The sequence below is a fragment of the Dufourea novaeangliae genome, unplaced genomic scaffold (assembly GCF_001272555.1).
Source record: "Dufourea novaeangliae isolate 0120121106 unplaced genomic scaffold, ASM127255v1 scaffold63, whole genome shotgun sequence".
Taxonomy (NCBI): Eukaryota; Metazoa; Arthropoda; class Insecta; order Hymenoptera; family Halictidae; genus Dufourea; species Dufourea novaeangliae.
Window position 1 is genome coordinate 504,105 of NW_015373939.1, and position 21,651 is coordinate 525,755.

Genomic DNA, 21,651 nt, shown 5'->3' on the forward strand with positions numbered 1-21,651 from the left:
AAAATCAAGTTCGTATAGCAGTTGAGATGAAATTTTTTTGTAAAGGTAGTTTTCGTAAAAGTCTGAGAAAATGTCCAATTTTGAGGATCTATATCTTTTAAACAATTTCGAAATCAGCGAATTAATGACTTAAACATCTTTATTTCCACATGGACTATAACATATTTCAAGTTGAACAAAATCCCAGACCTCGTGTACATAAGTTATCTGCTTGGCGTGGAATGACCTGTAATTAGTGTTCTTTCTTGTTTACTCCTATTCATTAACAAATTATATAACCAAATATATAAATCATTTTATTGTATTTATATTTACGTACATATAAATTGCAATGCTTACTTCTTAAACGGTTTAATTACATTAAAATGTTTGTCCAACAACCTTATCACATTTAGTATTGACATAAATAACAACAATAAAAGATAGTAGTACAATTAACAGACCTGCAGTAGCCACAAATTTCAGGGTTTAAACATTGTGAAAAATAATTAATTTAACAGAAATATTTGTAGGGCATTATTATATTATAATAAATATTTTTTTCATATTTTTACATTATATAACTAGTGACTACATTTTACTGGTACATAACATAAAATTTAACTGCAATTAATATACATATGAAGTTCGAGTTTGAAAAAAACAATGATTTGGGTACAAAATATCGGACGGTAATGTGTTCTAATGGATTATTTCATGAAAATGAATATAACGATGAAATATTCCATTAAATCACATTGTGTACGCTGATGATAGTAAACATATATTTTGATCCAATTTTAATTACGAAATTCATTACGATAAAAATGTAATATATACTGTATGATAACACCATTAACAATAACATGTCTGTATATACGTGATCATGAGAATGGTACATGAGTAACAACATACAGTAAAATATAGAAACAACAGTACAACATTTTTAACAGTGCCTAGATTTTGAACTAAAAATTATATCCAGTTAATGTTATAAAAAACATATTTCATTTATTCTTTGTGTTATATGACATCCAAAAATTAGGAGCTTCTATGAATTTAATCCTCAAGGTACATATAAACATTGTATAATCATTTTTCTGTAATACTTTTTTATTACAGAATATTTTCATAAACTTGACTTCTGTAAATATAAAACCAATTCTTTTATATATTATCTGTATTGCAAAATGTGATATAATTAAAAAATGAAAGATTTATAACTTTAAAATATAATCCCGTTTAGTATCTTAATGATGAGTACTGTTAAAACCAAATTTGTACAGTACGTTTCTATGGAATAAGAATAAATGTTATTATTTGCAACCTTGAAAATGCAGGATTCATTTATTTTTAAGTCAGAAATCTCTCATTGTGGTGTTGATGTAACATATTTTATACACCATTGTTATTAATATAAGCTCATAAAGAATTAAAAAAGTAATAGAGCGGGAATTCGAATAATTTAATTACTATTAGAAAATACTTTACTACGAAGTAATTTCTTTGATTCAACATAATGAAGCCTTCCTTCACTTTGATGGTGTACATTTATAGTACACTAAACGCCAAATAAGAGCATAACTGTTTCGCGCATGCAATGAGCAGGAGAGGTCTCTCGAACCCCTGGTTCCCCCACTTTCTCGCTTTCTGTAACAGGGACGATAGAATTTGTCATACACCGGGTGACATAATGAAGTATTTCTCAAGACATGAATACTTATGAATTGGCACGTTTGTACTTCACAGTCACTGGGTGTATGATGCTCAATTGTTTTGAGTCTTGTCTTGTGAGTATTGTTTTGAGATTGTTTTGAGAATTGTCAAGAGGTTGGTAACTAAAGTAACCGAGAGGAATATGCGCAAACAAGACCGAAATTCTTCATTTCGCAGTTATGGTCTTATTTGGTTTTTAGTGTAGGTTACAGCGCATATTCTTCCTGTGACCATTCACTTTTTAAAAATATCACTTAAAAACGGATTTTCTTGTCTAAAATTTGTTCATACACTTCCGTGGTTAATAACTGGTATCCAGACTTTTCACTCAAATAGTACAGTTTGTCTTGTATTCTCTTAGGATCGTAACCATCTTCTAGAAGATCTTTCTTTTTTAATTTGAATGTACCTGAAATAATTATTAGTTGCATAGATTTTAATTTCTTTTTAATTTTATGGTAGAATACAACTACAGTGCCATCTCGATGAATGCGATGAACTCAGGTCCGCTCCGGTGCATTTGTGACAAGGCGGAAAGTTTTTCAGCCTCTCATAAATTTGTATTTTGCTCGAAACCGAGCCTCTGCTTACAATTTGTTCTGTTTACTCTATTTTGATTGGTTCTAACAAGGGACCCCGCCAGTAGTGGGAATAACGCCATTGTTCAAATCGCATTCATCGAGAAATCACTGTACCTTGTATTTGTATACAAGAAATATGCATATTCTTAATATTATACGTTGTTGTGTCTTGCAATAAATTTTTTATTGTAAAAATCTAAAACATATAAGGGTGGTCCACGTAACTTGTACACCTTAAATAACTTCCAAAGGATGCATTGTATGAAAAAATTTGTATACAAAAGTTTCTTATTATATCGAAGCATCACTTTAAAATGATAAGTAGACTGCGGATTTTTATGCAAAATGAAAGTTTCTAAAGTAATTTATAAAGACCGAAGCAATCGTAGAAATTGATTTTCCCTCTTAAGTATCGTATTGGGTTCAGAATAAAATAGAAAACTCATTGAATCCGATGAAAGTTTTGTTTTTCAATGTTTTTCACAAAGCCCTATAGGCTATAAATGCATAAAATCCGCAGTCTATAATAAGTGTCAAGTGTAGTCATTGACTAGTTGTTCTCTGAATAATTCCAAAAGGTAAAGAGGATTTAATATTCGAGATTTTCGAAGAAATACTGTGCTAAATTTTAATTATTAGTATTATGAAGTGAACTTGAGGAAAATTAGATATAGATATACCTGTGAGGTCAATCTTTGTTAAAATCCTAATAAACCTGGGTACCGCATAAAATGCTAAATGTTCTTTCAGATCAACTGATAATTTATTGACGTCTAGTGTATTATTTTCATCATATATTGCTGCCATTCCAGCTCTACCTTCAACTCCTGGAACCTAAGAAAACAAATAAAAAATACAAACAGTTGAAAAATAATTATACTATCCGCAAATTGTTATAAAGTATTCAAAATATTTATGTATAATATTTGGTCCTTTTTTATATGACAATATTATGTAGTAACAGAGTAAAATTATAGTTTAAGTTTGTAAATTCATTATTTACCTCAACTCCATACACAATACAGTCTCTGTAGTTAACAACATTACTAATAATAGCTTCAACTTCGGATGTAGAAACATTTTCTCCTTTCCATCTAAACGTGTCGCCTGTTCTATCTTTAAAATATAAGTAACCAAATTGATCCGCTATTAAAATGTCACCTATGGAGAAAAGAAAAGCTATTTATGATAATATACATACTGTAACTGGTTATATTTTACCAATAAAACATTCGCATAAATTAACTGTAATCCATATATTTTACAATTAAACTGTATATGTAAATCGTATAATTTTATTGAAACAAATTATACCGGATAAAAATGCTGAGTCTCCTTTTGTAAATACGTCGCGAACTACTTTCTTTTCAGATGCCTTTTGATCTACATATCCTAAAAATTGTCTAGACGGATTATTGGGTATAATTTTCCCAACGAATACACCCGGTTCATCTAAAAGAAATTAGAGAAATTGAAATTATAGTTCCCTATAATATAAAACAGAAACGTATTTACTTTAATAAAGGCACTTACTTGGTTCACACACTTGACATAAACCTTTTGCATTCCTTATAGGTTCTCCGTCAGTATTTGCTTTTATAATAGAAATAGGATAAACTGATGGAATGATTCGGGAAATGAAACCAATGGCTCCAACAGTATTGTCAGTATTTACTAAAAATAAAAACAAAATAAAAAAACAGAAAACATTAATAGGAATGACGAATTCCACAGATATTACAAGAAATTATATCTCACTACGTTTTTGCCTAAAATTAAACTATTTTTCAAAAATGTATGATTTACCAATATTAGCATTCCCTTCTGTAGCTCCATAAAATTCAGCAACACAAGGAATGTTAAAACGCTCAACAAACTCGGGCCATATCTGTGGCCTCAAGCCATTGCCAAACATCAGTCTGATATTATGTTTCTTGTCTTCTGGTCCTGGAGGTACAGCCAAAATGTATCTACACATTTCTCCAATATACTGACCAACCTGAAAATAAATTATGACACTTCTCAGACATCACATCTACTTTTGGTTATTTATCAAATATTGTAATTTCGTTACGTTTATTAAGTTTACGTTTATATATGTTAATATATCCGTAATATAAAAAAACTTTGGATACAAGCATGAAAAATAGTTATAAGTAATTATATTTTGGTATTTAAATACAAATTATATGCAAACATGACAAAAAATTAATTTTTAAGTAAAACTATTGTTTTAATTCCATATCTTTTGCTCTTAATAATTTTCAAGCTATTAACTATTCAGCAAACAATAGCTTATCATTCAAATTAACATGAGATTTTCTATATAATTATTTTCAATAGAGAATGTAATGACACTATTACTGGTTAAAAATTTCCAAATAAGAATTCTTAAATTGAAGTTAATTAACCAGTTTAATATGTGTGGATGCATAATAAAAATATAAGTAGAAACAACTTACTGTACAATTGTATTTGATGCAGTCAGCAAAGTAGGCACTTGCTGAAAACTTCTTCCTAATGACTACCGTCGCTCCATGAAGTAGAGCTGCACCTGTGGTCATTGCACCAGCAGCAGTATGATACAGAGGCATTGGCGTATAAAATCTATCTGTACTTTTGAATCGTGCCATCATAAAAATGCCAGTTGCTATAAACATATACCTGAAATTACAATAAAAAGTTGGGATTATAATAATAAAAGACCATTAAATGGAAAATATAATAACATACAGTACGACCTCATTATACGTAATACTATTACATAATAAATACTTAATACAGTACTATTTAACATTAGTATACTTCATTAATTATATTATATTGCTAATAATTTCCAACTTGTTACTTTATTTAAGTTAAATCAAGTTTATTGCTCAAAACAAAGTCGCCACATTAATTTTTTGTGTTACTTGATATTTGCATGATTGAACCACCTTGCAAAATTGGGGAAGATATACAGGGTGGGTCTTGTATCGTAACGACTTCAATTAACTCATAAGTTATTTGTTGTAAAAATAAATTGTTCAAACAAATGTTGCATGGTTTCCATGGGGACATACAGTGCTCTAATCTGTTTTTCGTTATTTTGCCTTTTTATCGAGATATAAGGGTCACCTTTAGTTTCTTAAATAGTATGCCCAATATTTTGTCCCAAATTCGGATAAATCATAACTTCTGCGTAAAAAAGTATTATACCATACAGGGCTTAACAGTAATAATTACTGAGATTTTCTCAAATTAACAATCTTCAAAATACAACAATTTTCATTTTAAACTACGTTTTCGAGAAGATTGAGAGCTTATTTTGGATTAGCATGCTTTGCTACAGAAAAGCGAAATTGTGAAATTTTATTTGGTATGGCCAACACAACAGCGGTGTCATATATTAATCGAATGGGAGGTATTTACATTCACTACCCCATTTGAGTGTGTTTATATTTTTTTTATAAATTCCTTGTATTTTCTCACAATAAAGGTTCGTATATTTATAAATCAAGTTTACGAATCTCGTGCAACGCTGAACATCCACATTGTGTTCTATTAGTGATCTCAAGAACGAGACATGAAACATAATTGGACGACCAAACGAGCCCGTCGAAGGCGTCATTATATTTTCAATCTTCAAATTCACCTCAAGGTCATAAGTTAGACATGCACGGGCCGCTTCCAAATTTCTGGCAATTGTGTTATACATTTTTCATTTTACAGATTTTTGTCTATATTACATTGTCATTTTATAGTATAATTTCTGTTTAACTGTATGCACTTGTCTCAGGGAGAAACTAATTTTCTTACGACATATAAAAAAAACTTTTTGGGATTCTATTCATTAAATTATTTAAGTCCTGAAATCGCACACCACATAGAGGTTCTTTAAATTTGAGCCACACATCTGTCCGTTGAACAGATTGTGTGGCATGTTGTCACAAACAATTCGTTTGAAACTAATTTTTAATAAAATAATGGCTCTTTGAAATGGGTGTGCTACATGTATCAAACCTCTCTTGAATGTATGTCTCATACCTCCCCAAATGTAGAATTTTAAAACAACAATTCTAACATCGCTTAGCCTTAAACTGAGAACAACGGGAGTTGACATATATGTGTAATATTGAATGTATTTTCACATAAAATTAATGATGTTTCATAAAAATCAATACACAGTGACAAGAACCTTATATAAATGAAGTAGAGCTTACGTTTGTCAGCGCGAAAATTCAGTTATTTTAATTAAAGTGATTTCAGGTTGATAAGTTTGCTTAAAACAATCGTAATCTAACGCCGTTTACAAAGTGCACGCTATGCTGAAATGTACGTCTCTCTTTTGTTTTTTACGTAGGAAATATAAAAATGTATCGAGCCTCCCTATGTATCAACCCTCCCCAGTCTTCCCTACCTTATAAGATGTGCCCCTTGATGCCATTTAAGTTCCACACCTTAAAATTTTCATAAAGTATACCGTTACGTCATTATTCAAGGTAATCAAGTTAGCTAAAACACCCTGTATATTATCTAACAATAACTGGAACATAAGTTAAAATATTACCTATTATAAATAAGAGAAATTATCATAAATGGTGGACCGAATAACATAATGAGAGAAACATTTGGAAAAATTATTTTTGATTTATAATTATTCAATAACTAAAGGAACAAAAACTAATTTTCTCGACTTATAAAGTAACTAATGTTATTAAATATATAAAGTAGGAAACACATTGAATTTCACTATAAAGCAGGGGTGTCAAACTGGTGGCCTACGGCCGCATGCGACCCGCGACGTCTATTTTTGTGGTCCGCAACGATTTATGTTTTGTACGAATTGTAAATATTGTCAAAATGTAAGCAATTTTAAATTTCTTTGTGTATAATACATAGCTGGACTTGCACTATGATTGTTCGGCTAAACTGTGAAATTTAAAAATTGAAATAACTAAATGATATAAATACATATTGTGCGGCCCACGTGAATTCTACTTGTTAGACCAATGGCTCGTGATTAAAATGTGTTTGACACCACTGCTATAAAGAAAGTTTAAGAACTGTGTCAACGATAATATTTATCTCTAACGAATATATCTTACCTAGCATTTGTTATAACTGCTGCTTTAGGAAGACCAGTTGTACCACTGGTGAAAATATACAATAATTTATCGTTGTGACACCCCTTTTCTTGAAGAACTGGCGGAGTCGGAGAAACGTCGGACAAAAGGGCGGTTAAATCTTTGTCGTTGAGTTTCGACGTTTTGGAGTGTGATAGATTACCGAGTCTGTACAATGTAGTCTTCGAGTCCAACGAGCCCACAATATCTAACACAGCTGAAAGAAATATTTGAATGATTAGACAGGTAATTGCAAAGAGTCCGTGAAATTACATGTGCTTAAATACATCTCAGAGAAAAATGAAATGATAAATAATTTATTTCTGATTTCTACAGATAATGAACTCTCTTTATATACTACAATTGCCTTATACATGAAATTTTTGTCTATTTCTTTGGAAGGCAATTATTTCGAATAATTTAAATAAAAATAGTCATCGCCTTATAAAAATTTACTATTTTAATTTATATTCTAAAAGTTGTTGAACAAACGGTGTACTAATAGGTAACTATTATGTTTATAAAAGTTTGTTATAAAACTCGTTATTCCAATATAAAAAAGATTGTAATATTTTGTAGTTGTTAATATTATATTCCTTAAACATCAAATGATATTTAACACGTTTCACTGCTAAGAGAAATTGAGCGAAAATCCTATCTGTCCCTGGCTGCTGTGAACAATCAAACAATCAAAACAATGTACTTATAACGAAATGCAACAGACTTATTAGTCTATATTTAACCAGTGAATTGTATTATAACTGTACGAAGGGTCTGTGTGAATTCAAATTAATGTGCCAATTAGTCTAAATTTGAGGAAAAGGGTCGAATAATATCGGCAATAAATGACACAAAAGTGATCCAATTGGCATAGAATGACCCATAAAAGTTATTTTACGCGGATTTCATGTATTGGGTTGTTCGGAAAGTAATTTCGTTTTTTCCCGACAGAGGATTTAATTGTATTTTTTTGCACCCAACTTCACACTTAAGCCGCATAATCATTATATGTTTTGAGAGCTGATATAGCAAGGCTTGTGTGTGAAAAAGTCCAATTGATTCTACGCAGTAGTTTTTGGTTGGTGCCCTTTTAAATATGGAGAGCAATAAGCAGCATTTTCGTCATATTTTACTTTTTTACTATAGAAAAGGTAAAAATGCTGTTCAAGCCAGAAAGAAATTAACCGATGTGTATGGAGAAGATGTGTTGACAGTACGCCAGTGCCAGAACTGGTTTGCAAAATTTCGATCTGGCAATTTTGATGTCGAAGATGCACCACGTTCTGGAAGGCCGGTTGAAGCTGATAAAGACACGATAAAGGCATTAATTGATGCAAACCGGCAAATAACATCACGTGAGATCTGCGAGAGGTTAAATTTATCAAATTCAACTGTTTATGACCACTTGAAAGGCCTGGGTTTAACCTCGAAGCTCGACATATGGGTTGCCCATGTTCTCACGGAGAGAAATTTGTGTCGTCGCGTTGACGTCTGTGATTCGCTTCTCAAACGTCACGAAAATGATCCATTTTTGAAGCGCATCATTACTGGGGACGAAAAATGGGTTGTATATAACAATGTCAAACGCAAGAGATCATGGAGCAAGAAAGATGAACCGGCTCAAAGCATTTCCAAAGCCAATATCCATCAAAAAAAGGTGATGCTGTCTGTTTGGTGGGATTTTAAAGGAATCGTTTTTTTTGAGCTTTTACCGGATAACACAACAATTAATTCGGAAGTCTACTGTCATCAGCTGGACAAACTGAATGATGCACTTCAACAGAAAAGGCCAGAATTAATCAACAGAAAAGGTGTAGTGTTCCACCAAGATAATGCGAGACCTCATACAAGTTTGGTCACTCGCCAAAAGCTTTTACAGCTTGAATGGGATACAATGCCACACCCACCATATTCTCCAGATCTGGCACCTTCGGATTATTATTTGTTCCGGTCACTGCAAAATTTTTTAAACGGTAAAACCTTCACTTCAAATGAGGAGGTCAAAAACCACCTCGATCAGTTTTTTGCCAGCAAAGACCAAAAATTTTATGAGCGTGGAATCATGCTATTACCAGAAAGATGGCAAAAGGTATTGGACCAGAATGGCCAATATATAATTTAATAAAATATTTGTTCATTATACGAAAATTTTCTTTCATTTTCACAAAAAAAAAAACGAAATTACTTTCCGAACAACCCAATAGATGTTAACGTGAGTAGTATATTCTTTCACATTAGTCTGCTCAAGTGTGTTACAATGTCGAGAAAATGACAAGTTAGTGACAACTAAATTTTTTAATTTTCTGAATAATCACTACGATAAATAAATTCACTTGTACATCTCGTACTTAACGTGCGAATGTAATAAACGTTGAAGTTATGCAATCGTCTATAAAATGACCATCGCGTTGAACAGACGCCAGCACGTAACCATACACCTAATTTTCTTCCATTCTGAAGTAGTTAGTTCTATTTCCTATTATTGCATCAATCATCAGAGCGGGAACTATGCCCCGTAGCATTCATCATCAGCTGCACGCAGCATAAATCGGACACGATGTAGGTACTAGATCATGCGAAGGTTGTGGGAGAAATTGAGGTACATATCTTAGTAATCTTAGCACAACCAAACAGATTATCAAAACGATGAAATAATAAAAGTAAAGAATGGGATGAAATTCACTATTTTGTGTGCACATTCATTTAGCACCTTTGAAAACAAAAAACTAGATTCCTTTACTAAAATTTTTCTTACAGGTGAATATAATCACATTAATTGACGAGCGCCGTCAGAACTCATGATAGGATTGTCTTAAGTAAGTAACAAAACAAAGAATATTTTTAAAACATATATTAATGGCTATCGCCTTACCTATCCGTAATCCAAAAAAATAATCGGGCGATCTTTAGCACGTGTTTAAACAGAATGTTGCAAAAACACGTATATTTTCACGCATTTTCTCCATAAAAACAAATCAATGATTCGAAGTTAATCTCCGTAGGTAACGCGATAGCGACGTGAATTATGAATAATACGCCGCAAGAATGTTTGAAATCGGGCTATAGTTAAACTTTTTATCGTGGCATCCGTGGAAAAAATCGCACTTTGAGAAAAACGTATAGAGCATTGTTAAATCATTTTACGTTTAATTAATTATTCCTGCACCATACAACAATCCTCCCGAGACGTCGTATTCAGCTTCCAACTCTGTTTTTTTCTTTTTTTCAAACAACTTTAGCGTCTTTTGACGCGCTTGAGTTACGACGGTTGACTTCCGCGATGCGCTCTCAATCTCTCTTGATGACAAAATTTTCATTGTTACGACTGTGATATTAACGTCCAATAAGTTGATAATTGTTAATAAGGGTCTGCATCCTTCATTAAACACGCATACCGAAACTCAGAAAAACATGTATTTCGGAGCAACCTGCCATATACCTACACGTATTGAAAGTTTCGTAATAATTTTGAGTATTTATTTCTATGCAACATGTTAAAAGTCCACGAAAAATCAAGTTTTTATAGATTATTAGACTACTTATTTACATGCTTGCAGAATCAATACTTCTGCGAATTTTTAACTGAAATTTTGAAGTAGCATGCTTGAGATGTTATACGATGAAAATACACAATAAAAAAAATCGATTTTTCCAACAATTGTGACCAGAGGGTACCTACCCCTTAAATTGTTCTAAATAGCCCGAAAAACTACTGTTAATAGCAGAAATATAATTGTAATTAATAAAACAATCTCTGTAACTCTGTGTGAAATCGTCGATGCATTTTTAAACGTCATCTACTGTTTTAAAATGTGTATCTGTCAAGTGGTGTAACGAGCAAAGCAGCTGAAAATGAACAGAGGTTACAACTGACAAATAAGCAAAGTGCAGCTAATAAAATTAAAAACACTCAATTAATTTGCACATCTAATAACATTTAGAAGTGTTCATATTTCTTTTGTATGAGCACGTATCCGTAGGAAATTAAAAGATGGATTCACTGTATTCCCTTGACGATATAACGTGAAATAAACTTTACTATTAGGTATGTAATCATGCAATTTAAGACCAAGAACTTTAAAATTGATGGCATAGTTTTCGAGATATTGAGCTGTTAAGAGTTATGTGGGCCACCCTGTATAAAAGAATACGTATGTATATAATGTATAATTTAAATATTGAAGAGGAAACAATTTATTTCCTTCTTTTTAAATGTCTCGCAAATTAATATTTTCAAGTTTTTATTTTACTGAGAGGTTACAAAGTGAAATTATAAAATAATTAAATATAAAAAATAAAACCGCCACAGTGGGATTCGAACGGGGTCTCCCTACTGTTCCTCGCACGTTTAGGTTGCCGGGCATCGCGTCGGAAACGTGAATTTTGCGGCCCAGTGAGATTCTCGAACAGGATCTTCGAGGTTACCTCATTTAAATTTTATATTACACAAATACATATTCTCTTATACATATAGACTGTACTTTAGTGGAAATGGTGAGATGCATAATCTCTCAGGCAAATATGCCGTAAGCAAACATATCGATATCAGGTACCATTTTTCTCGCGAAGCTCCAGATAACGGCGCAATTAACGTAAAATACATATGTACGAATGAAATAATGGCAGATGTATTAACAAAATTGTTACCGAGAGTTAAACACCAGAACTGTGTAAAACTATTGAATTTGAGAAATGAATTGCCAAACGTTTGTCATCGACTAGCGATTAAGAGGGAGTGTTGGAAATAAATTGTAAGCGGGGTCGATGAAGGGAAGCCCTAAAGACTTAACGACACAAGCGCGATCTATGGCAGGAAGAGCGATCTAAGTCCTTCTTCCTGTGAGAGTCGCGAACGTGTATAGTTTTGAGTTATATGTACAAGTATGTAGAAGTACCCAAAAACCAAACCTAAGTTTAACAGATACAAATAAAGATGAAAACTTGATTCGATGCTAAAGATGAATTCTCATCAAATAAAAAAATGATCTTTATTCGACGACTAAATTCTCATCAAATAAAAAAAATTATCTTTATTCGTCGAATAAATTCGCATCAAATAAAAAAATTATTTGTGTTTGTCCAATAAAGTCTCATCAAACAAAAAAATTATTTGTCATGCGTCGAATAAAGACAACCAGAATTATCCTTAGTCGACGCATAACGAACGATTTTTTTATCTATTATTCGTTATTTAAAATTTTTATTTAAATAAAACTTTGCCCATCTCTGGTTGGGAGAAAGGGGGCGTTGCTTCTGAAAATTGGCCGAAAAGAGCAGTTAATTCCCAAGCCTGTTTTATAGAATCAGAATAGAATTTTATACTGTAGAATAAAATGTTTGTTGACTGCTCTGTTTAAGCGAATAACATCATTTTGGACTCTTATTGTGTGCTTAAACAATATAATAATTGATTCTGTAATGATTAAATTCTATCTGTGGCACAAAACATGTTAACACAACATTCTGTTTCTTTTGTCGTTTCTTATATTCCGTATGTAAATAACATAAGAAACTTCTTACATACCGTCCGTGTAGTCTGTTCCATAAATAAGTGCCTGACACTTAGATACACTAATGCTGTGCAGAAGTGAAGCTTTACGAAGATTGTTGTTAATCAGTGGCACTATTATTCCCAACTTGCTGAGACCCAGCCATATTGCAACAAATTCCGCACGATTTTCCAAAAACAAGCCAACCACGTCTCCCTTACGGTATCCATGTGTCTTGAATAGCGTGGCGATTTTATTACTGTAGTCCTCCACCTGAAAATACATTTGCAAACTTTATGGCCGAAAATAACTGTCATGCTATTGCATGTAACGTATTAGTCAAAATAATTAATAGACCGGGCACTAAAATACTAGTAATACAACATTTTAAGGATAAAAAGTATCACTTTCCCACAATATAATACATAATAAATATTAGTAAAAACATCTATACAAGAAAAATTTCGTTAAATAGTGATTTTAATGATATTTCTTGAAATTTTATAACAATAACTGTAATGTAAATATTTTCTTCAGTTTTAGTAGTCCATTTGTATTCGTACTTACAAAGAGAGGTCCCCAGGTGTAACGCTGACTTTTTAATACTAGTATTGCGGCGAGCAGCGTCGATAACGCAGTCACCTGTATCGTGTAACTATGTGGCTCGCGGTTCGCGTTCTGTTCCCCCTCGTCTCCGTGCCTGACGGTGCCCCCCTCGCATTTGTATACAGGATGGCCCACATAACTTTTAACAGCTCAATATTTTTTGTAGCCTATACATATGTATACAGGGTGTTTTTGAAGTGATGGTACAACCCAACAAGATGCGATTTTACATGCACAAATTAACCAAAAATATAAAATAAAATTTTTTGTATGATGCTTCATTACAAGGCAATCAAATTTAAAAATCTGCTGGATGCGTGTGCAATTTAATAGAACTGACAATGAGTCAACGCGTCTGTTCATTACATTCCGTTTCTACTTATTGTCAACGCGAATACATACGTGTTAGATGAAGAAAATTCTGTTCTATATTTTCCACTAATTTTTACATGTATAATTGTATCCATTTAGGGTGTACCGCCAGTTCGGAAACACCCTGGATATAGACTATAACTTCAATATTAAACATCTCATAAACTAATCGCTATATGAGGCTGGAACAAATATCATTGGCTTCAGAATTTCAAGCCCTATCATTGTGCTAACCCTGAGTAAAAAGTCAGCGTTACACCTGGGGACTTATTCTTGTTAGTTCGAAACCTACTTCGTAATCCTTTAATTATTCTGACTTATACATATATGAGATGTGTAATGTTGAACTATTAAATGTTGACAAAATCCACTGATTCTGTTTAAGTTTGATTCATCAATATAACGTTTACTGTGTGAGTTCTGGTAGTTGCAATTATTTTCCATCTCTCGCTTCTCTCTGGTAAGTTATGAATTTCATCGAAAGAAAGGAAAGGCAAAATTATGACACCTTGTCTTAATAAATCCAAAAACGTTCCATAAAATCTCATACTTGAAGTATATTCTTAACTCCGTAGCTACTAATTGTAAGTGTTATTATCGTGACTTTCAATAGTGATATTTTGGAACGAAACGCCACTAAGATAACTTAAGCAGTTATCCAACACAAAAGACGACGGTCTTCTACACAAGGTGATTCATTACTGATGATACAGCCGTTAAGGTGGACATTTTTCATGAATAAATAAATTGAAACTGTAACGAAACGATAACTATTGCATGGTAAATTCATAGTACCTATTTGCACTATTTAGTACTCTATCTGCTAACAAAAGGTATCTAATCAAACGAGTTTGCATGATCATTGCAGAAATTATTCACATACGGATTGAAAATGGCAAATACAGTGCTATGCTAATTAAAAAAATAATACAGAAAAGTTGAAAGTAGGTATCTCAAGAAAGTATTTAAAAAATAATAAGAGATTCTTTCTATTTATGAAATGCAGAATAATCTAATATTAACTAGAGCATAAAAATTATTAATAACTGTGTAGGTAGTAGGGCTATTATTTTACCCGTGTACCCGGGTATCCGAGTACCGGTGAGATACCCAGGTAAACAGAAAGTACCCAGGTACCCGGGTATCCATAAGATATCTGAATAATGAGACAGTTGATAATCTGGATTCGAGGGTCGATCGTATTTCGCTCATTTTCAATCGATATCGGCAATAACCGAAATAAACTGGAAAAACTGAAGATATTACAATAATAAATATAATAATTATAATCATATAATAATACATATATATTTAGCACTATATACTAATAATACATATTATTATATTATTACATTATAAGAATGAGTAAATCATATTTTTGCGGTGTAACGCGAGTAACGTAGTAGCGCAGTATGCCTACGCCTTTTCGATCGACTTACAAATCGAAATTCTCGACTATCTCATATATTCGGATATCTCATGGATACTCCGGGACCCGGGTAATTTTTGTATACCCGGTTATCTCACGGGTACCCGGGTACCCAGGTATCTTATGAAGTCACAGCTGTAGTAGGTAGAGTGACAAATTATTAACAACATTACAAATTTTCTGAGTAAAAGAGATCATATAAGAGCAGTCTGAAACTTTTTTCAACGCTTAAGAATAATTAAACATTTCCTCCAATCACTGTTTTACCTGAAAACAGTTTTATGATCAATCTGTGAATACCACGTACGTTTAGTTCATTTTAATATTGAATAACGATGATTACGAGAATGAACTTCGAAAATGTATGACTGAAATTTATCGGTAAAAGCTTTTTTTACAATAGACTTCGTAGCTTGTTTCTTTTTGAGAAGCTAATATTACGATGGAATTAATAGAAAACTACAGTTGCTGGTTTACGAGTAAAAGAATTTACCTAACGGTGCATCTGTTACAGTTCCATCACCAGCACCACTTATGTGGCATTCCTAGTTAATAAATATGGGAACCTATTTCATCATTTACATTGGAAAATCAACATTATTATTAGTAATTAATTTGTATAATAAATTATGCACAGTAAGTAATCTCCTCGACACTTAAAAATGGAAGGACTACATAAATTAATAAAAAATTGAAAATCAAATATTAAAAATTAAATATTAAATCTCCAAAGATTACTGCACGAAATATCTGTTCCTTTTCAATATTAGCAAAAAAATTATTTAAATGATAATTAAAAAATTAAAAAATTAGAATGATATAATGATTATATAACTAACGTGGTTAAATATTTCTATTTGAGATGATGGCTTTGACAAGATACCAACATCATCTTTGCCTCTTTGAATGAAATTATCTAGATTCGATGGTAGACTGTGGTGTCGGTTCAACAACCTTCGGGTTAAAGGATTTCAAGATCACCGAAGATCAGAACTGGGCACTGAGTTCAGTGTGCTAATAGCACGTGTCGCTTAATTTTGTCACAACTTAAGTTATTCTTCTCGTTTCCCTTCATTCTAAGGATAATACGAATGTTACCTTCCTGAACTTCTTCATGATTTAACCCAGCTATTTACAATGTACTTAATTTACCATTATTGAATATCAGTCAATTTAGTCCAAATAATATACATAGAAAACAGAATGGACAATATAGCAGAAAGCGGTAAAATAAATGATAAAAAATAATTAAATTAATGGCGTTCGTTACATTCATAAAAATTAATATGAATATTAATAACTTTTTGCACAGTAAATCAGTTTGGCCAACTGAACGATACGTTTACGTGGACGTTTATGCAAATGCATATTTTAATAGACTAATTTACAAAAACGGACACCACAAAAACATGTTTGTACTCTTTACGGAGCACTTAGTTACGGTAAAAATAAAGTAAATCATTATAAAACTTCATATTTTTAATGCTTAAATTAAAGAATTACAATAACAAAGTAAAATATCATAAATATTTCAATTCACTCGACTACTAGATACTATATAAAAACTCGAACTTGTTAATTCAACATTTGTATTTGTATTTAAATTCTCCAAGATAGTTTAAATATTATCCTTTTACTGAATAATTGCTTTGTGAAAATACAGCCTTTAACAGAACATTAAGTGAAGTTTTATGAACCTTTGTTTTAAGTCTGCCTTAAATTTTCCAATTTTAAATGCATAGCAGATATTAACCTGAATGTCATTTCATTATTTGTTGCTATTCATTCTATAGAATCTTCTAATGTTAAATCTTCCAATACAAAATCAACTATCTATTTATATTAATTAACTGCCAACGGGATTTCAATTTAAAACATCTACTTGCTTTTTTGTTTTTAGAAATAGCGGAGGGTATTGGAAAACAAGGACAGAGTGAGGATTACTGAAACAGCATAGGTTTTCGATTTTTTTAAATGTGGTACTGAATTTGATAAAAAATAGTAGATTACTTGTTGCGCGTAATTGATTTACTCTCAAAACTATGAATGTTCCACAAAAAAGAACATAGTCTGCAGTTTAATTTAACATAAAAGTTATAGTTACTTTTAATAGGTTTGATAAAAAAAAACTTAAAGTATGGATTTGGTTGTAGACAATTATTAGTACCGAAGATATTTCATGTTTATATTTTTGTCCATATTTATTCATTGTATCGTGAATGCCACAGTTAACCAAGTGAGTGAAACGATCAGTAAAGTAAGTTTCAGGACAAAGAAATGTAAGTATGTAGTTGGATACTACGAAAAATCTCACCTGTTGAAACGTCCATTCTTCGTCTTCGTAAATGAAACAAACTTTGTTAGGATGTCGATTAACACACTGTCGAAATACATCAGCGACGCTTCGATTCTTTTTTTCATGTCCCCGAATAGTCCAAAGAATTTTTGCGTACCCCAAGATGGCTCTGAAATTGAATGAAAATACTCTACTAGCTTCATTTGACAAAATTAATACAAACAATTGATTCAAATCTACGTAACACGGAATAATGAAATTGTTCAATAAGTAACCTCATGTCATATTTTTTATGGATACTTCAGCCTTAACGCCTTATTTCTAGCTTTACATAAGCAACATAATAGCGTATATCAATTTTTTATATTCACAATATTTTTCGAGATACGATGACCTTTACTTTTTTAAACGGAAGGCTGTATATTTTGTTATGGTGGCTATGAAAGCGTGTGACAAAACAAATTCATCAATGTGCTATAGAATGACCTTCAAGGTGATACAAGGTCAGAAATGAAAGAAACATTTTGAATATTTCATATCAATGTATTTCTATAAGATTGCTTTTGTGAATTGCCCCGTTTTCTTTGATCAATACTAATCGAACAAACTTAACGTCTGTTGTAATCTTAACATCATTGGTCTATAAGATTTACAAAAATATCCTTGATACAATATGAAAAACTTTGAACTGAATGTGTAAAATACATAGGTGATAGATGTGTACAATTAGAAAAAATATGACACAAATTTAAATAAATTTACATTAACGTTTGTTTGCTGTTATTTCTACATATTTTTATGCATCCAGAATATGCGCAACATGCAAACTTTCGAAATGTCTAGTATCACGTTCCTAGGACCTACTGTGATCAGCATTACGTTCCTGATCTTATTTAACCAAAATCTCATACCAAAATGTAAACAGTTTTTACATAACTAAAATATAATTATACTAATTGTGTTTTTATTTTATTTTGATGTTACGCGAATGTTACATTTTGAATTATGTACATAAATATTTTATAGTTGCATAAACGTCTTATCTACTGTTTTCCAAATTTGATGTGTCCAGCACTGGGGGAACTTGTCACCTACGGGTAATTCCACGCGAAGTTCAACACTTTTTGGAGTAACATTTCGGATTTTGTTGACAGTTTGATATATCATAGTCTTTAGTGACATATAAGTGTATCTCGAAGGATTTTTGAAAATTGTTTAAATTGTCGATTTTACAACTATTTAAAATATAGTGTCAACCTTCTTCAAGAAATTATACCTGTTGAACTAATAAACTCATCAAAATGAACTTTGTGGGTGGGACTAGCCCGTCGTCCGTATACAGCTAGTGATGGGTCTGAGTTAGGTATATCGATTTTGAGCGGCAATGAGCGGGCGGATAAGTTAGCAAATATGGGGTCTAACGTGATGCCACCAATAGGTACAGAAAGACTAGTTCCACTGGCGGAGGCAGAATTCAGGCTTGGTCGTAGAAGATGATGCCTGGAACGTAGGCAAAGGACTTGGGAAGAGGCAGAAGGATGTCGTATGGCAAAATCAATGTTGGGAATGGATCCCATATATAAAAATTGGAAGGAGATTATGAATTGACCCAGAGAAGATACAAGGAGGGTTGTAGGATTAATTACAGGGCATGCAGTACTAAATCATCACTTGACAAGGATGGGGGAGAGGCAGAACGAAATGTGCGAATTCTGCGAGAAAGAGGTGGAATCAGCTGAACACATACTGAAGACATGCAGTAGGCTCATGGGACCAAGAAGGAAAGGACTCCGGAAATCTATTTTGGAGAACGAAGATATAGGACGTCTAAGGATCAAGGATATAGCGGAATTTGCGAGAGACGTGGACAAAATACGACCGGAAGAGGAGAAGGATGAAGAAGAGAAGCAGTGGTGAGGGAAAGCACATTACGAGCACGTACCGAAGTAGGAACAAAATAAGGAAATGTAGGGTATATATAAGGGAGAAGATGGTGAAATAAAGGTATTAGGCAAGGCGAAAGATAATGCAAAAAGATAAATAGAGATAACATAAGGATAGGTTTGGAGGGGAAGGGAAGATTGTGGGGAATTAATAATAAAAAAAAAAATTTTTTTTGGAGGGAATTTAAATTTTTTGTATTCTACAGGTAAAAGACAATAGGACACAGATAAGGAATAAAGGAGCACTAAAATGAAAGGATGTATAATGAGGACAATGTGTATAATATAGACGAAGGTTATAAATATAACACACGAAAGATGCGAGGACACAGTAATATCGGAATGATGCAAAAATGGAACGTTATTACTTGGTTTATAAAAGGGGATTAAATAAGGTTTAAAGGGTTTTCATCTCCTTTCCTCCTAGGTTAAGGTTCAGAAATAATTATAAAAGGGAAGGGCAAGATAGAATAGTAAGATGCGCTACGGGTGTTATAAACTTTGCATGTGTTTTCTTAGTAACTACAATATCATTGCATGAATACGCGTCCAGTGTAACCGTGACCTAACTCGTGGAGCCCAAAGTTTGGACCATTGTCATTTTCACCATGTTGGAAAAGAATTATCAAAGCCATTTCCAGAGTTTTGATAATTACTGTGAACAGCATATCTCTTTAAAAGAAAACTATTTTTAGTATTTGCTGATTTTGGAACAGACCGTGTACATCGAATAAAATAAAAAGAAACTGGGCAAAAATAATAATTTCATTTCATAAAAAATGCAAAATTCTTATGGTGTGCTAATGGATCTTGTATCCCCCATAATATCGCCCGTTAGACAATCCATCATATGAAACTTAATATGTACAAAAATAGCAAACAGCTTTACAAAAAATCATGGTTCCAATTGCTTCTAATGTCCGAAAAGTATTGACGATTAAAGAGTGTGGCGTGTCAATTGAACCGTAAAGTAAGTTGAATTTGAGTTCATCTTAAGGGAAACTGGAACGCGTAGTTGATTCAATAGACCAGTTACATATGTAAGTACTGAATGAAATTTCAGCGCTACGCGGATCGTTTTAAACGATTCACGGCTGATGGGCTCTACGTTTTATGACGATGCACGTATGACGCGCGTGTGTACGCAACTGGTTAACTGTACGTGTATACATTCTGAAATCTGTGTATTAATTTCGTATACTTACAATCGTCTATTTCAATAGAAACGAGACATTTGAATAAGATAAGTGGGTAAATAGATGTCGTGTCTTTCATATTCATATTTGTAATGTGTAAATATTGTTTCTGACAACATCGACATTTAAAATCACAAAAATTGTGTATACGTTTAATTCTTTTTTTATTTGTCATTAATAAGTCTTCCTTCACATACTGCCTTCCTTATATTTCCTACGTTTGGTATTCTTTTGATATTTGATATGTTTTTGTTACATTTATTCTGAAGTTTCTATTCTTCTCATATTTGTTAAACCTACTACACTCAAATTTCCAATTTCTTCAGATACACAAAACTGATTTCACAGATTTCTTGGCCATGCAGACCATTAGAAATATCAATACCAGATTGGTATACTTTAAATGAAATGAAGGATTTTTACACGTACGATCAATGTGTGAATTGATATATGTAGTCTCGTTATTTTTCAGACATACTATGTAGATAAGTTTTATGATATGCAGAATATTTATCAGAGAAAACTATACCAAAGATATAGTATTATTAGTACTGTTTCATAGTTTATTCTTATATTAAATCATTTCCATGATCCAATCTGTTAGAGTTCTGAGAGATGCTATTAATAAAAATATAAAAAAAACAAATAGCGTAGTATAAAAATATGCGCAAAACAAAAAAATATGATAAAAGTCACAACAGGAAACTACCAAGATACCGCAGAAAAGGATCAAGATAACAGAAATCAACCTTATAACAGACGATCGTAAATAATACCAGCCTTACGTAATAATATAACCTAATATATTTCCTGGTTGCTTTCTTTTTGATATTAAAAAATCAATTTCTAATATAACGAAAAAAATTATTGTAGTACTGCAATCCTTCCAGATTAAAATAATTGAAGAACGAACTCGATACGATAAATATGTAGTTTCTG

At 32.2% G+C, this 21,651-nt stretch overlaps 1 protein-coding gene across 1 annotated transcript in view; it reads right to left on the bottom strand.

The window, feature by feature from the left end:
* Window positions 1-1,688: 1,688 nt before the first annotated feature.
* Window positions 1,689-21,651, bottom strand: part of LOC107185620 (long-chain fatty acid transport protein 4-like) — a gene marked incomplete at its 5' end in the record, with an annotated part of 31,278 nt that continues 11,315 nt past the window's right edge. Inside the window, 10 exons of the mRNA XM_015573345.1 lie at window positions 1,689-2,104; window positions 2,957-3,110; window positions 3,280-3,437; window positions 3,591-3,728; window positions 3,810-3,950; window positions 4,083-4,275; window positions 4,739-4,940; window positions 7,364-7,598; window positions 12,906-13,143; window positions 17,592-17,742. Coding sequence (XP_015428831.1) covers window positions 1,950-2,104; window positions 2,957-3,110; window positions 3,280-3,437; window positions 3,591-3,728; window positions 3,810-3,950; window positions 4,083-4,275; window positions 4,739-4,940; window positions 7,364-7,598; window positions 12,906-13,143; window positions 17,592-17,742 — 1,765 coding nt within the window. The remainder of the gene's footprint in view (window positions 2,105-2,956; window positions 3,111-3,279; window positions 3,438-3,590; window positions 3,729-3,809; window positions 3,951-4,082; window positions 4,276-4,738; window positions 4,941-7,363; window positions 7,599-12,905; window positions 13,144-17,591; window positions 17,743-21,651) is intronic.